The 17,157-nt window shown below is 47.5% G+C and overlaps 1 protein-coding gene across 1 annotated transcript in view; it reads left to right on the forward strand.

The window, feature by feature from the left end:
• The first annotated feature begins 6,025 nt into the window (after positions 1–6,025).
• The window catches only part of PHLPP1 (PH domain and leucine rich repeat protein phosphatase 1), a 140,161-nt gene continuing 129,029 nt past the window's right edge, over positions 6,026–17,157 (forward strand). The window contains exon 1 of the mRNA XM_049823786.1: positions 6,026–7,748. Within this exon, the coding sequence (XP_049679743.1) occupies positions 6,038–7,748 (1,711 nt within the window). The 5' untranslated portion in view covers positions 6,026–6,037. The remainder of the gene's footprint in view (positions 7,749–17,157) is intronic.

Consider the following 17,157-nt stretch of genomic DNA (forward strand, 5'->3'; position numbering starts at 1 on the left):
CCGAAGACACAGTAAGAGGATTAGTGTATAGGGGTTGCTGAGTCTACTGGCAATTACAAGGTCTGGCTTTGCAATTAGTATCAACACAAATTAAAAACAAAATCTGTAAAATACTGCTTTAATTTTGATACAGTATTTAGTATAACACTAGAATATATAACACAGACCTGTTACCAATCCACATAACAAAGCTGGCGTTTCTTTTTCTCAAATTCGTTTAATTCTGCACGTGGTTTTCAGCCGTGCGGTTAACTCAGTGTCAGCTCCTCATTACCTTGAACAGCAACGGAGATGCTGCTATTTACTTCTGCAAATTGCCACCTTCATACGTGACAGGAACAGGAAATTTGTGCTGGAGACGAAATTCCAAAATTTGCTAAGGAAGGTGCACCGCCCAGCTGTTTAACTGAAAAGCTAACACAACTCAGCCTGTGCATGTCACAATTTGTAAAGTGCTTTGAGGTGCACTGCTGAAGAACACATAGTAGTGTCGCTATTACTTGTATGGAAGTGGTTTTGGAATCAGAAATACAAATCAACCCTTGCTAAAAATTATTTAGGGGTCTGTAGGTACAAATAACCTTCTGGGTAATGCGAGTCCAGTGTTCCGGAATATATAAACACAAGGGAAACTGTAAGATAATTTGCAGCCTAATTCTACTTCAGGCATCAATTAATGGAAACTTTCCCAGTTCGAGAACAGTTCTTAACCGTATACTCAATCTAAGAACACATTTAAACGTAAGAGTTTCCTTGAACAAGCACCATCTAAAATGCTTTACTATGCTGAAGGCCTTACACTCCAAGATGAGCACAACTAGCACAGAACATATATACACTGTTGTGCTCAAGCTCACAGCCAGAGCCGCAATCAACATAAATTTTCAGTTCCTTGTTATCTGCATATTCCATTTGCTCCTACAGTTGTGACAATTGCACATATGGATGAGGGATGCAGGTACCTACCCAGCATTTTAAAAAAATGAAATTAATCCCTACTGATAAAATTAAGCATTATTTTGAGAACAGCTTCCATATGATAACATTCAATTTCTCTCTACAAAGAAGGATATTATTATATTGTTTAATTTGAAATGGTCCCTTTGCTCATCCATCTCCTGGTCTTTGAATTACTTGTACGGTGGCAAATGGTTTGTCTTTTGCTTCAGCATTTTGACATTGAAATAAGTCTCTTGCTTCCTTGTCTGCGGGGAAATTCTCCCGTACTAGAAAAACAGGCTACTAAAGAAGAGAGCTGAGTAAGCTCCCTAACATTTTGCAGGGTTGAAGGACATTAAATGGCTTCTCTCTAAGCTCCCTCCCCACCTTCACATGTTAACTGGAATCACTAAAGTGATTCATACCTTCTTAAAACACAGATGAACATTTAACAGCACCATTGATAATGATCTATAGCAGAGAAAGTATAAATATAATCTTTTCCACACTAGTATTTCTCAGCGCTCATCTCAGCTTTTGATCCAGAGCTGACTTGTCAGTCAAGTTTTCTGTAGTCAAGGACTGGGGATTAAGCAATTCCTGTTTAATGAGAGCATACTATTCTGAAATTGTATCTTTGAAAACAAAAACCAAACTGGGTGATCGCTGCATATTTGATATACTTAAAAAATTCTTTTCGAGTATAGTTCACGGTAAAACTGAGTCTACAAAGGCTGTGTGCTGATTTTACTATCCCATGACAGCAGACATTTCAGAAAAATTAGACCATACCGATAAGCCATCATTGAATTGCCCAGCAAAATATTAATTGTAGCTAAACCAAGGGGTTACACAAAATGAAGTGGCATAATGTTAACAAAGAACGGAACAGAACTGGCAGTAATATAAATTGAAGCTGGACCTGGTCCTCTCTTCTACATTCACAGTGAAAGAGTAAGGAAAACCACAGACATCAGCTGATGCCCTTAATCTGTCCCTTCCCTTGCAGAAACATCTAATAACAGCACAGTGTATCGCCAAGGGCTTTACAGAAATTTATAGAGTTGGGGGAGGCAGATTTCAGAAAAAGCTGCACAGGAGTTAATATACTCCAAGCACCACTGCAGTTACTCAGTCGGCTCCACAGTTGCGTACGGCAGCCTGATGTCTCCCGCCGTAGCTGTAGTAGCTGCCGGCAGACACGTAGGCAGTAAAAATCACAACAGCTCCGGCCTCTGCGAGGATTTCAGCTAAGCTTTGGTCTGCTCTGTTGCTCAGAGGACCCTCTGGCTCTGAGAACTCTGGATGTAACATCGTCCACAAAAGTCACCTTGTGGTATCAAGACCTTCTGGCATTTTCCTGCCACTGTCTGTGGGAATGTGTAATTTGTTCATTCAGTACAAAGAGTTTTGGTATGGAGTCATTTATAGTAATCTGCGATAAATTACTTTTTATTCCCTTATTTTTTGTTGACAACTCCTATAATCAGAAAACTCTTCTTCAAGATCGCCACGTTCTGGTTGGAAAACTGCAGAATGCAAACCATCCTTTTTCATTTTACCTGTCTTCCAAACAGCCATCATCAATCAAACTTTAGAAAAGCGAAATGTGTATTTCACCCTTCCGCTTCCTCCTGACAAACATCAATTTCGTAAGCTCTGTTCCCATGTCTCACAACAGCAGTTAATTCCTATCAAAATTCACAATTGCAGGAGAGTATCTATCAGTTACTGGGAAATGGAGAATAGCATAGTTTTCTCATAAGCCTGAGAGTTCAATTTAAATATGCATACACTTACAGATTTCAAGCGCGCTTCCCTGCATAAAGCAAAAATAACCAGGTGTGGTACCACGAACATTTGGAGGTGCTGGGTCACTACAGAAACTGCCGCCTTCATACTATGAGGAGCAGCAGCGTGGTCCCAGGATGCTGGGAGCCTCATGGCAGCTGCCTGCTCCTGAACAAATTTGACGGGGCAGTGATAAATGCAACAATTTTTCCATCCTCAGGACTCCAGTACCCCTATTTTGTTTTTTAACCGCATAAAGCCTTTCACTAGCAAGGCCGCTGACAGTGGCGAGTTAGCCTGCAAAGAGGGAGAGCGAGGTCAGCTCAGTCCCCAGCTGCCTCTCCACGTTGTATCGCAGATGGTGGCTGCTCTGTGCAGACTCAGAAAGCTGTGGCGTAAATCCAAAGCTGGACCTCCACGGAGGATGACCCAAGGCTATTCAAACGACCTTAACTGCGTGTTCCTATACTATGTGGACTATCTCACCAGAGGAGACAAAAAGAGTGTGTTTAGTCTATCAAAGAGAGAATACCAAGTCTGCCAGGGGATACTACTGCTGCCTGTAAGTACCTCGGGGGTAAACACTCTGGACTCAAAGAAACCAAAAAAGCTATTTGAGTCAAAGGGCAATGCAATGCTGGCGTGTAAGCAAATGGGTATTGACTACCCATGTGTAAAATTCAGACAGAAGATTGCGAGGAAGTTCCCAACAGCAAGGGCAGGGTGGCCCTGGGACAGTCTTCCAGCTAGAGTGGAAGACAAATCAGCTCAGCTCATTTCAAAATTATGTTCAGCTTGTTTATCTACTGTGTTAGGGGGACCCACTACCACATAAGATGCGGTATCTCCAGTCACAAGGGAGAAAACTGGATGTCCCAGGAGACCTCTCTTTGGTTCCGTGTTCCTAAGTAACATGGGAGAATCTCCATGTTCTGGATTTTTTCTGTGTGTGCATGAACATTCAGGAATTTGAACAATTTGAGAAAAGTAGAGCTGCTCTCTCCCCGCTCCCTCCAAAGCAGGGAAAGGCTGGAAACTATTTTCTAGAAACTCTTTGATTTCAAGTATCACTGTTAACAGTAATGTCCCTAGAGCTTGCTGCCTCCTTCTTCTGAGTGTGTCTCTGTGTATGTGCGTTTGCACAGAGAACATTTCTCTCACACATTTACATCAGGAGACCTGGAGTAACCTTCATGAAGTAGGTGGTGTGAGAGTGGTGCAAAGCAGTAGAAAGAAACCAGAACGTACGAAGCAGCCAGAACCAGAGCTCAATATACTCAGTGCTGCGCTTCTGCTGTGTGCTGCTGCTGTCAAAGGAGGTTTGGGGCACAAGCTTAAGCCTTTAATGGCCAAGCGCTGCCCTCATCTTCTGTCAGTCTGTGCTCTGGACGTGGTCCTGGCTCCCTCGCGCAGCAGGAATTCCAACGATGCTCTTGCTGGTGATTGCAACTGCAGATACGGGCCAGTGAACTGCACGGTCAGACCATAATTAATTTACAGATTGTTCTGTTCAGAAAGTGGGTGGTTTCCATATAAAAGTAAACCATCGGCTTTGTTGTTACAAAAAATTTAAGAGGCAGTCACGTATTTCCATTGCAAGTTCCTTGGGCAATACCTCTGTTTTCTGTGATGTGTTTCACCTGCTTGTACAGTATATGAAGATAGTAACGTGGAAGTGTGGAGGAATGTTTTATTAGGAGAGGTAAACTTTAGTTTTATTATGGTTCTGGTTTATTCGTGGTTCATATATTATACATATGCACTAAAAAACCCCACCAGCTAAAAATAATATTTCACTAAGCGTTTATCTCAGGGTCCTTAGTGATGATTTATCTCCCCTAACATTGACGTAACTGGTTAATTGCCCAGAACTCCCACTTTATTGCAGTCTATAGCACTTTTGATGAGTATCTGGCAAGATGTTTCACTGCGATTTTACAAAATGTGTTAAAAAGGAAAGATCTCAGGCAGTTACAGCCCTATCCAACCGGCATTACTCAGCTAAAACATCCCCAAGAGCGTAAGAGATCTCTCTGAGTAAATACCGTAGTATGGTGTCCTTACAGTATGAAAACTCATGCTTTCACACTGCTAATTGAATTTATCTGATTGTAATTTTTCTTTTCAGTAATTCATTTAAAATTGCATTTGGGGGGAGGGGGGAATGTTGCTATTTAATGGCTGCTCTGAGCAATTTTCAAGAAGTAAATATTTTCAACAATTTCAGTCCCTGAAATACAGTGACAGACTAATAGCACTGAAACTTCCTCTCTTCCTCTTCCTCCTCTTCCTCTGTGAGTCTATACTCACAAAGCAGCTCTTTCTTGGGGGGTGGTGGTGGTGTATATAAAAAAAAAAGTGTTTCCCACCCACATTTCCATCTCCCTCTCCACCTCGGATCTGAAGACATCATCTCCCTCCTCGGACGAGAAGATTGCCCGGGCACAGGGCTTGGGTTCTGCGCCAAGACAGCCAACGGGGAGAACATGTCAGATTGGAAAGAGCGGAACGAACGGGTACGGTCACTGAACCCATAAAGCCGTTTCGTGTACGCTGCCAGGTGGCCATTAGCCAGCAATTACTGCCGAGCACTGGCCTTCCCCGCGAGGCGCAGCGCAAGGGTGACTGTACACGGGGTCTCATTATCCGCGCTCCAGGCCGAACGGCTTCCCTTGATCCGCTGTCTCTGTCAAACCTTCTGATAAGACTTAAGGAACATAACCATCGAGCGTGGGACAAAGTCCTGGAATAATTCTAGAAGGGACGCGGCCCCTAAGGCGTGGCGGCGGTGGCACTTCCAGCACATTCCGCACTCCCGCCCTCACGCTTGGCCGCTCAGCGGGCTCTCGCTCTGCAGGCGGCGTGGGGGAAGATCCCCCCCCCCCCCCGCGGCCGCTGGCGGGCCTCAGACTCGCCAAGCGGCGACCCCCGACCCCCCAACGCCTTTCCTGCCGGCCTGCCTGCAGGGAAAGGGCCGGGGGACGGCGGGCGGCCCTGAGGGAAGGCGGACCGCCGCGGCGGGAACCCGAGCGGGGGGAGCAGGGGCTGCCGGGACGTGTAGTCGGCGGGCGGGCGGGCGCCTAGGGGAACTACATTTCCCAGCGGCCCCCGCGTCTCGCCTCCCCGCCCCGCCCCGCCGTCCGCGCCCCAGGCGCGGTCACGTTGTGTTTATGGGAGAGGCCCCGCCCCGCCGCGCCAGCGGTGGCGTCACCCTCGCCAGCCAGCCAGCCAGCCAGCCAGCCTCCCTCCCTCCCTCCCTCGCTCGGCGGCCCTTGTCAAGCGGCGAGGCGGGGGCTGCTTAATATTCATGAGGCGCGGGGAGCGGGCGGGCGCGCGGGGAGCGGCGGCTGGCTCACTCGCCCTCTGCCTCCCTAATGGCGCTCGCGGCAGCGGGGGAGCGGGGCTGAGCCGGGCGCGCGGCGCGAGGGCACCGGCGGAATGTTCCCCGCTGCTACGTAACCCCCCCCGGGACGCGGCGCCGCGCTCCGCTCGCCCCCCCCCGCCCCCGCGCCGCGCCGGGCCGCCGAGCGGCGCTCCCAGCAGGGTGGCGGCGGCGGCGGCGGCATCCCCGGCCCCGCGGGCGATGGAGCCCGCGCAACAGCGAGCGAGAGAAGCCCCGGCGGCGGGCGGCGGGCGGGGGGAGCCGGAGCTGGAGCCGGAGCCGGAGAGCAGCTCCCCGGGCAGGAGGAGTCAGGCAGCGCCCGGCGCGGAGAGCGGCGTGGAGCCGTCGGGCGGCGGCGGCGGCGGGCAGCTGGACGGCAAAGGAGCCGGCGGCCCGCGCCGGAGGCGAGGGGGAGCCGGCGGCTGCGCTCCCCCCACGGCGCTGGCGAGCAGCGGGACTCCGGCGGCCCCCGGCGGGGCCGGCAACGCCAACTCCCTGCTGCTGCGGCGGGGGAGGCTGAAGAGGAACCTCTCCGCCGCCGCCTCCTCGCCCGCCGCTGCCCCCGCCGCCCCGCTGGGCACCCGCAGCTTGGACAGGAAAGCGCTGCTGCTGAAGCCGCCCCGGCAGCTGCAGCCCCTGCAGCCCCCGGAGCGGGACTGGGTGCGGCGGGACCTGCAGCGGGGCTGCGTCCACGTCTACGAGCGCCACATGAACTGCTACCTGCGCCCGGTGCTCTGCACCCTGGAGACCACGGCGGCCGAGGTGGCCGCCCGCCTGCAGCAGCTCGGCCACCGGGGCGGCAGCAGCGTGGTGCGGGTGCTGGGCAAGGCGGGCGCGCCGCCGCAGCCCCCGCCCGAGCCGCCGGCGGCGGCGGCGGCGGCGGCCCCCGCCGAGGCGCCGCCCGAGCCCCAGCCCCAGCCCGCGGCGGAGGGGCAGCGGCCGCAGCCGGAGGAGAGGCCGAGGAGCCGGCGGGGGACGCGGAGCGGGCTGGCCGGAGGCGGCTGCGGGGAAGCGGCGCGGCCCGGCCGCTTGCCGCTGGGCGGCAGCGCCGAGGAGAGCGACTCGGCCGGCGGCCGGCCGAGCCCGGCGCCCTCCGACTTCAGCCCCGGGGCGGCGCCGGCCGAGCTGTACCTGGCGGGCCCGCCGCTCTCCTGCCCCTCCCTCCTGGGGGAGCTGGGGCCGGCCGGCTCCGACACCGAGAGCTTCAGCCCCAGCGCCGAGAGCGTCTCCGACCGGCTGGATCCCTACAGCAGCAGCAGCGGCGGCGGCGGCGGCGGCGGCGGCTCGTCCTCCTCGGAGGAGCTGGAGGCGGAGCCGGCGCCCCCCGACGGGGTGGAAGCAGGTGCGGGGCCGGGCCGGGCCCCCCCCCGCCCGGGGGAGCTGCCCCCGGGGCGGGCAGGGGGGGCGCCGGCGGGCGCGGCCGGCGGGCGGGAGCTGCCGGCGGGGGCCGCGCCGCCGGGGCCGCCCGCCCTGTACGTGCAGCTCCACGGGGAGACCAGCCGGCGGCTGGAGGCCCACGAGAAGCCGCTGCAGATCCAGAACGACTACCTCTCCCAGCTGGGCTTCCGGGACCTGTGGCGGGTGCAGGAGGAGGGCATGGACTCGGAGACCGGCTGCCTCATCCGCTTCTACGCCGGTGAGCGGGGCGGGGCGGCGGCCCTGGGGATGGCGGGGCGACCCCTTCTCCACCCCCTCAGACACCCGGCGGTCCGGCGGGCGCCGGCGTGAGGGGAGGGAGGGCGGCCGCTGCCCCTCCGCCGGGGCCGGCCCCGCGGGGCTGTCCCCTCTCTCGGGGGGGGGATGGCCCCGCGGGGGGTCGCCGGGCCGGGCCGGGCCGGGCCTGGCCTGGTCCGTGAGGGGAGGTCCCCGGCGGGCGGCCCGGAGCGGGCTGCCGGGGGAAGGCGGGGTGTTAGCGGCGCTCGGAAGCCCCGGGCCGCCCCGGAGCCGAGGCTGTGCCGGGGCAGCCCGCCCTCCCTTCACAACGCGTAGGGTAATGGAGGTCGCTCTTCTGTTGTTTTCCCGTCCCCAGCAGCGGCACCGGGCGTTCGAGGTTCGGTCAGCCTTCGTCTGCGCTGCTGTCCCCGGCGACGAGAAATGCGTCGCTGCCGCTGCTGGGGACGGGAGGTCGAAGGCGGTTTCAGGTTGTTTGCGGGATGCCGGCAGCTCACCCGCGGTTTAATTGGGGCTGCGTGCTCCCGGACCGCCTGGTAAGGCAGCCGGCGGCGAGGCGGGCTCGCTCGGAAGGGGCGAAGCTCCGCGCGGGTTTTGCTCCGAAATAGGTCGCGAACGAAAGCCTGTACTCGGCCTTGCGTGTTGTTGGGGCTTGCGATCGATTTTCCCGTTCGCTAGAGTAGCGGGGCTTCGCTGAGAGACCGAGGCAGTTAAGCCAGGAGAGCGCGCGAGTACAGGACATGCAGGCTGTGAAAACAGGGTACTCGAAACCTTCATCGCGAAGAGGCAGAAGCTTTTTAATGCTGCTTTAGCCGTTAGGACTTGCAGCACAGAATTTGGGGAGTGTTGGGTGGAAAAGTTGGCTCCCAACGTTGTAATTACGCAACCTTCTGCAGTTTTAGAGAGGTTTAAAAATAATGCCTCGTGTGCCGGTTGCATTGGTTTGCATAAAATACGGATTGTGATCTTGGAACTCCTTGGGTCTTAACTGTCCTGTCCACCTCTCCTAGGAGGGAGGACTGTTTAACGTCCAAGTAAGCGTTCAAGTACCTAGCGAGTTGTCCTGTGAAATAGGTAAACGTGGTATCCAAAGATACGGTCACGCTAGCAAAGTAGCAGATGCCGTCTGTCCCCTTGCCGGGTTGGCTGAGCAGTGGTCCTTCACTGAACCGTGAGGATTCAGTGCTTTAACTCTGGAAAACGCGGAGATTCTTCTCTCGAGTGAATTCCGCTGAATGTCAAATAGAGGCGGTAATGGCGGGGTGGGAAGGAGAGCAGTACGCTGGATAAGTGCCCTTCTTTATTCGGAAGAGAATGTGGGAGTGGTGGCGAGTGGTCAGCTCAGCTTTTCTTCAGATTTCTTGGTCGGTTGTATAATGACCCCAGCATAACGAGTGCAGAAGTAGTACTTGTTCAAGGGATCGACAGAAGTCGGTTAGGTATGTTTGGGTTAGAAAGGAGCTAAAATATTTTTTTCAGATGATGATGGTGGTCTGCCTGTTTCTCTGCTGCGCTGTTGAGGGTGGAAGCCAGCAGGTGATGCTGGAAGGGATGTTGCTTCCTTTATTTCCAGTCCCACTGTTAAATGGGGATGCACGGTCGCGTTTTAAATGGGACGACCGTGTGCCTCCTTTCCTAACAGGATGTGTTCTAAAGAAAACACAATCCGAAAACGTCGCTAGGTCTTAAGCCTGTTAGCATGTAGTTTGTATGCATTAAATGATTAATTCTGTACGTTAAATGCGGATGTTCCAACTCTTTTATTTTGGTGTCTCAACCCGATTGCTAATGTAGCTCATACGTTTTGGACTTCCTTGTGCAAAACTACTAAATAGAAATGTATTTCTATAAGCATACATAGGATTAAATTAATGCAAATTTCTTACGGAAGTTCATATGCTAAGAAGTATGCCTCTGTACTTCAAAAGTGCAGTGTTTTTTGAAATACTTATCTCTTTGAGGGGATCTTTGATCAACATCTAAAACACCTGTGATCAGGTGCTTGTAGCAGAATGGTTGCAGCATCTAATGTACCAGACCGGCCAAAAACAGCTAAGAAAATATTACTGACATGTAATCGTACTGATTTTATGTAACTGTCTTGGCAAGTTCTTTCTGCTTCCTTATTTTATACCCCCCTGCCCCGAGGATGGAAGGGAGGGGAGACACTTAAAAAGAATACACATCAAATTAAAGTGGAAAGGAGACTGGGTTTTGGCCCCAAAGTTAGGGTGTTTTGCTTAGGAAAAGTACCTTTTTTGTAAATGATCCTCCAGAATCATACCCTAAGGAAAGCTTTAAAATAGTGATTTCCTGTTTGCCTGGGACTTCATTGGTTTAAGCGGCCTGGCTTGTCCCAATGGATAGAGAACCACTAGCATCTCTATCCCTGTAATTTCCTGCAAGCTGTCTCAGTAGGATTTGGCGATCCTGGTCTTGTACTGATGCAAAATGGCATAAACCTAGGTTGGATTTATTGCATCGCTTCTAAAAAGAATTCTTTCACCTAATCCCCTTGGAGTGGGGAGAGAAGAAGAGAGCACAGTGGTGGCTTTCAGGCTTTTTTATTTCTGGGGAGAGACAGTTTTAAGACTGGAAGATTACTGTACTGAAACTTAACATTACAAATTCCAAATAAGATGATACAGCCAATGATTTTAGCGATTACTGTAGGTTGGTAATTTCTCTAGTTGTGGAATCTGGAAAATACAGGTTTAAGAAAAAAATTGCTAGGAGAACTGCAGACAGTCAGGATTTCTTACTACAGCAAAACAGCTTTCTTAGTAAGTAGCAGTCCGCAAACATTCTGTAAATGAAATTATCTGTTCTTTTAATGCAGAATTCCAAATTTAATAGCCCTCAAAACCAAAATGTGACACTGGAAAGGTAAAAGTGCTTCCTGTACGTTGCCTTGGTTTGTTTCAGAATGTGGTTAGTGCATCTTTGTTTTGGTATGTCCTCTCCTTTTCATACTTAGAGCGTGAGTGTGGTTCATTTCTTCAGTCTCTTGAGTCTGAACATTAAACAGATAACACCGTTGCTAAAACAAAATCCCTTACAGCTTTAAGGGTCTGATCCTACTCCCTGTAACATCAATTTGAGCAGAATTGGGCATTAGTGACTGGTCATGCATGTCAACTTTTCTCTCTCTTGAAATCTATCTCAACAAAAGATCCTGTCCTCAAGTTTGTAATACTTAATCTCTATTTAAAAGGATATGGTTAAATAGCTTTCCGCTGAGATATTACGTTACTGAGTTATGGAACTGTATAAGAATCCATAGTGCAATTACAGTCATGATATTGTCGCTGGGAGACCGATTAGGTCAGACTTACTAAACTATTCCTAAAACCATAAGAGTGGCTGTGATCCAGAAGGTTTCTCGCAAACAAGTTATACTATTCCTTACTGCTCTGTAAAAATAATTTTTGTAAAACATAAGTTCTCCCAGTGGCCTTGACTTCTCTATAATTTGCATGTAGAAGGAAAAATAGACTAATACACCAATCTCATCATTTAAAAACTGCAAAACTACTTATTTGTTTTGAGGCTTTAGATCAAAAATAAGCATGGAATCGTATGCAGTGCTGTGTTCTGGAGCATCTGCATGGCAAGGAACACGAGTAACATGATTTTGGTTGTGAAGACTGGTTCAGTACAATGGATGTTTGAGGCTTTTTTTTTTTTTTTTTTTTAGTACTGAAAGGTGATGTTGTTTGCGATTCTGGCACTTGGCTACCATTAAATTCTGTGCTCTTTGATGTGACATCGGGCTTCTGCACCTGCTGGTGTCATCAAATATATCACTTTTCAGTAGACGATTACCTATAAGCAGAATATTAAGAAATGCCAGATGTAATTAGGGGTGTTAATTTTGCAGCTGGCTGTCAGATTTTATTTGGGAAGAGATGCTTTTTTGCTCATGTGACCTTTTAGAAAGCTGTGAGGAGAAACGAATCCGGCTTTGTCTTAAAGTTCGTTAGGAGAAATGTTGGTCTGTCCAGTATGAAGGTATGGGTGGGAAGACTTAGAGTCAGGATCTCAGTTGTGCTGATCTAGCAATTGTTTGTTTGTTTTTGTTTTTTTTTAAAAAGTACACTCGGTAGTTGGGGTCACACTAAGGCTTCTAGCTATATGGGTGGAAACATGGTTTTAGGTGCTTACTCTTACATGAAAACACCGTAGGCCTGACAATGCTGAGCTTTGTGGAATGTAACGTGTATTGAATCAGTAGCTGCTTGTTGTGCTACTTGGTGAATAACTCAGTTCAGCTATTTAGTACATTGGTAAGCTCGATTTAAGATGACTAAGTGCTATTTAAGGGGGGAAAACGTGCCAAAGACAGACCTGCTGCTTAACTGAGGGTAGGAGAACATCTGTGCCGTGAAGAGCTACCTTTGGAGGACTGACTTAGTTCTGAAATCCAGTACCTTACTTAACATGAAAGAAATTAATTCACGTCAGCGTGAATGGATGTTTTTTTAACAGATGTGATTGCACAGGAGAGGTCTCTGTGAACTTGTCTGAAACCAAAAGGAAAAACAACCTCTGCCTAGGGCTGCCATGATACTGGTTTTTTTTTTCTTCTTCCTAATGTGACTTGGTTGTACGTTCTTTTACCTTGTAATTGTTTATGTGTTGGCATCTCCTGCAAAGAGAAGTAATACCTAAAACTTGCCACTTTGGGAAGCTATCTCAATTCAGTTACATGGTGTGTTTAAACCCAAGCTTGGTCCTTGGCGGGACCAAAGCAGTGAAATTTCTAGTCCTGTTCTGCAGGAAAGTTTAAAATGGCTGCAGTGCCTTTGGCTTGCTCCACCTGTTCCCGTGCATAGCCCTTTGCTTATCTCCTCGCAGTGGGAGCGGGGTCTTTCTAAGGTAGGCAGATTTCGGGGGCTCTCAGGGCGCAGCGGCCTCTCCTCCTGCGCAGGAGGAGCCCTGCAGATAATGCTGGAATGCTGGGGAAACCGCAGCTGAGCTTTGGTATGTGACAGCTGTTAAGTACAATGGTTTTTGCAACTTTTAAATTCTGTTGTACTCCTGGCTAGCATCCATAATTTAAGTATGTGTGAAGTACCAACACCGGGAGGTTTCAGTGTGATGTACATAAGAGTTACTATATATACTAAATAAGTAGTACCTAAATTGGTACATCCAGGAGCTGAATTTCCTCACTGCTGCAGCACGGAATGCATTGTTCTCTTTTTTGAAAAAAGTTTTTTTTCTTTTCTCTTTATGTATTTTGATACTACCCCTCTTTCCATATCTCACCAGCCATTTCCTTCATTTTTTTATTTTTTTTTTTTAAACTGCATAAACATCCTCTTGATGATGGAACTGCTGATACATCTTCGTACAATTAGAACATCCATCTGTTCTGTTAGGACACTGACAGACTCCTATGCATCTAAAGCACTACAGGGTTCTGGGGAAGATACTACTTAATAGTGCAAAAAAAAGAAACATTCATTCGAAACAGTGTTAGCAACTGGTATGTGCTTCTTCACTACCAAAAACTACTTTGTAGTTATATAAAACAATATAAAAAGAGATTTCTTGGTTATCTAAGTGATCCTCTGGAAAAGAAGCAAGTATAAAACACCACGCCTGAGAAAGTCAGTTTGCAAAGTATATGCATACAGAATTCCATAGGATAGAAGCTTAGAGAGAGAGAGATCTTGAAGAGTGCAACTTGTTACACTCAGCTTTTTAACTTGGAGGGAACCTGTACCTCGCATGCTCACAGCTGTATTTCCCTCTGCGTTCAAGGGGTGGTAATTTTGAATTAACTGTTTAAGCTATTGGTATCTTGATTTAGGAAAGAAAAAGAGGGAAAAGAAACCAAAGACTGACTTTCTATTTGCCTTGGACAGTAGAAGCAAAGACACTTTGACTCAGTCTTCAGTGTTTCATTATTTCACTGCTTGTGGAATGGGGCACACTGGCATTTTAGATCAGATAAATCTGCGCATGTACTTGTTTTCAGCTTTCCTTGACTCCGTTTTATTGCTCTATTTTAGAACTTCTGCTCAAATGAGGATTTGCACTCTGGGAAGCTGTATGTCTGAAATAGCCCTGTAATAACTTTATTCTTTGACCCAGAGAACTGAATGTTGCATTTACCTTTGAGGTTTTTTTGGTAAGGTATCTTTTGTGTATATGTGTGTGTGTGTATTCAGATGGAATAGACTTTGATGCTTGGAGTCCGTTGCAGCTTGTGTGGGGAAACTAACTCAAGTAAAAGGGACAGGGTGGCGTGTACTAAAGTCTCTTGTTTTGTGAGCTTCGCTATCTTGGCCATGTGATTTCAGCTCATTTTTTTTCTTGTCAAAGATGTTGAAGAGAAATACAACCAACCTTTGTAAACAACTCAAAGTTTTAAACTCGCTGAAAAAGGAACATGTCTTCACTTTTTCTAGATTTGGCTCTAAGACAGGGATTCTGAAACACTAAGCTCCTCACAAGATATTTAAGAAACTTCACAGGAAGATAATGTCCTAATTTTTAAAATAATCAGTGACATCTTGCTTATGATAAGAATCTGTGAGATTGGAAACCTAAGTTAAAATTCCAACTGCATGGTAATGAGCGTTGTGTATAGATTTGAGGTAGTTAAGCTCTCCAAATTTTATGTTGGAAGTTTCTGTGAAAATTCTAGATTTCAGCTTCATGCTTCACTCAAAAGTGCCTCTTTTTATTCTTTGTGTAACTTCTGTCCTTCAAATAGCTTTTCTGGGCAGTGGAGTTAGCTGCAGCATTACCTTTTTGGAGAGAATAATTTTTACATTTTTTCACTATAAAACAACTTGTATTTGTGGTAGAGTATTTTTTTTCCAATTAGGCTGGCATTTGTCCAGTATGCTATCTTAACATAGATATCTTTTTCCAAAAATAACTAGTGGCAAATTCTAATTGAATGTTTTCCTACTGATTGCTGTTAAGTACTGAAGCCATCTTGGGTATTGGAGAATTTTAAACTTAAGTCTTTTTATTTATGATATATTTTAATTGAGTCTTAATTTACTTTTTATTATATGTGTGCTATATGATAAAATGTTACATGTAAAGAATAGGCATCACTTGCCTGTTGGAATGCAGCAGCTGTCCTAACAGCACAGCGGGACGTGTGTGGGTTGTAAATGAATAACAATATTGTGTCCCACTGAAATTCTATTGAGGATTTCAGGTAGGCAAAATGAATAGTAAAACCAGTTTTCTGTGGTGTCTGTGCTGGCACACCCACTTTGTTTGCTTTTTTTTTTTTAAAAAAAGCACTGGCAGTGACTGCTGTTTGGAGTCCTGTCTGTAAGTTACTGTGGCTGTGATCGCCCCCTCCGTTCCCTCTGCCACTGTCACATAAAATCATTTAGTTACGTAAGCTGATAGTTCAAATTCTTTATGCCAGTTGCCACAGTCAGGATTCCTCTTGCTTCCCGGTTTAGCTAACTAGCTAGTCATGACCCTTTGAGTCTGATGGCTGAGACTTTATGCTCCTGTGGTTGTGGTTAAAATATGTGGAAGAATGGGAATGTTGCAGAATCTCTTGGGAGTTTTTGTCGTGTCCCCCCCCCGTCCCCCCCCCGGTTATTTAGGGGGCAAAAATTGCTCTTTGAAGAACATTGCATTTAAAAATGACCACTGTTAAATCAGGAAGAAAGACCTCCTGGAGTGAAGAGTCATTTAATTTCACAACATAGCATACTATTCTTTGAAGCTTTTTCTGTCGATGGGGAAGTAAAATTTCTTCCAGCTGGCTTTGACTTATTTGGAGGGATGCTGAAAATACTCATTGCCCAACTAACGGTGTGTTCCTCGATTTGACGGCTAAGAATAGCTATTTACATATTGGTGTAAAATACTGAGTTTCAGGGGATTCTTCTCTCCAATTTTATCTAGCTTTTTTCTCAGTGTAGAAGGAAAATGTCATTGTCTAAGTGGAGAAGATTTTTAAAGTTTAACTCAACGTTTTTTGTGGGCCAGAAGTAAATTTGGCCCTCTGCAGAGGATTAATTGTTGCTGGTCTTGCCCAACGGCAACAGGACTCTTCGACTTGACTGGGCTCTGAATTGTATTGGTAATTCTCGAAACCCCATAATAGCCACTTGAACCGGTTCCTCTCATCTGTGAGCGCTCCAAGTGCCATGCCAACTTATTTCAATAAAGACAAAACAACGGGCCTTGGTCCAAGGGGTAACGAGGAGCTGGAATGCCTTTGAAGTTCAGGACCCTGGGCTGTAGGTGTGATTTACATAAACCTCATTAGGTAACCTGAATGCAGTTTCTCTTCCTGTTTGTTCGATTTACGAAGCTTTGTGTCCAAAGAGAAAGAGATAGTGAGACCTGTAATTAAGATAAGTAGCAGGCCACTCCTCTTCTGAGTGCGTGCTCCGGTGAGGAGAGAATTTTAGATGCAGCGTTAAGGGTAGAACAAAACCTGTGATTCAGGCACCTTCAGTTGATGAGGATAATGCCAACTCCTTTCCTTTGAAAAAGCACACGCTTCTTTAAACAATAACTATGTGGAGTTCAACCTGTTATTTGCTTTAAAATAAACGGTACAGAAAAGCTTCAAGTTCTTACTAGCAGCGATCTTGCTTTTATATAAGCTGTAGATGGCCTTTATCTAAGCAGCTCTCATCAGTTTCAAAGCTACTTTGAAACTAGTAAGTTTGTAAGTGGACAGTGAGTTTTCTGATCAGAATTGCATACAATGACACTTTGTTGTTCTCAGTCAAACACTTGCTTTTTCTTCCTCTGATCCTCTCTAACTTTTTTTTTAAAAGCAGATAGTAAGTAGTAGCACTGGGTTTGTGATAAGAGTCCTGCAAGCAGCAAAGCTAACTATATGTGCAGTTGACTTGCTCATAAGATGATTGGTCAGATCTACCAGTGACTTCTTATCACCAGTTTACGATTATTGACTCAAATTGTAAGTGATGGAGGAATGTGTTTTTCTTTCTACTGTGTGTTACATAGTGGGACAGACAGAGCTCTAGGGGACCACAGTCTCCGTTAGCAGTCATTTTATTTATGAAACTTAATTATGTCTGAGACAACCTAATATTGTATGTCACCATTAGCTTTCTGCATCTACGTATATTTGCTTTCATGCTATAAAGCTTGCCTGTTGGAATAAAAAAGTTAAAGACAAAAACTGTTACGAGTGAAGTAGCAGAACAGCTGGAAGAAGGCTAGTGTGTATAATGTACTGAAATTAACAGGCTAGGAGCTTCTGGTTGCTTCTGTTACCAGTATTACGTGGCTACAAACACAAAGGCAAGATCGTTTGCAGGTTGCAATCGGGATGTTTCTCAAAGCAAAGTTTATCACATACGTGTGGGACATGCAATTTAACATTTCAGAAATACCAACAG

Source organism: Accipiter gentilis, chromosome 20 (genome assembly GCF_929443795.1).
Source record: "Accipiter gentilis chromosome 20, bAccGen1.1, whole genome shotgun sequence".
Classification (NCBI taxonomy): domain Eukaryota; kingdom Metazoa; phylum Chordata; class Aves; order Accipitriformes; family Accipitridae; genus Astur; species Astur gentilis.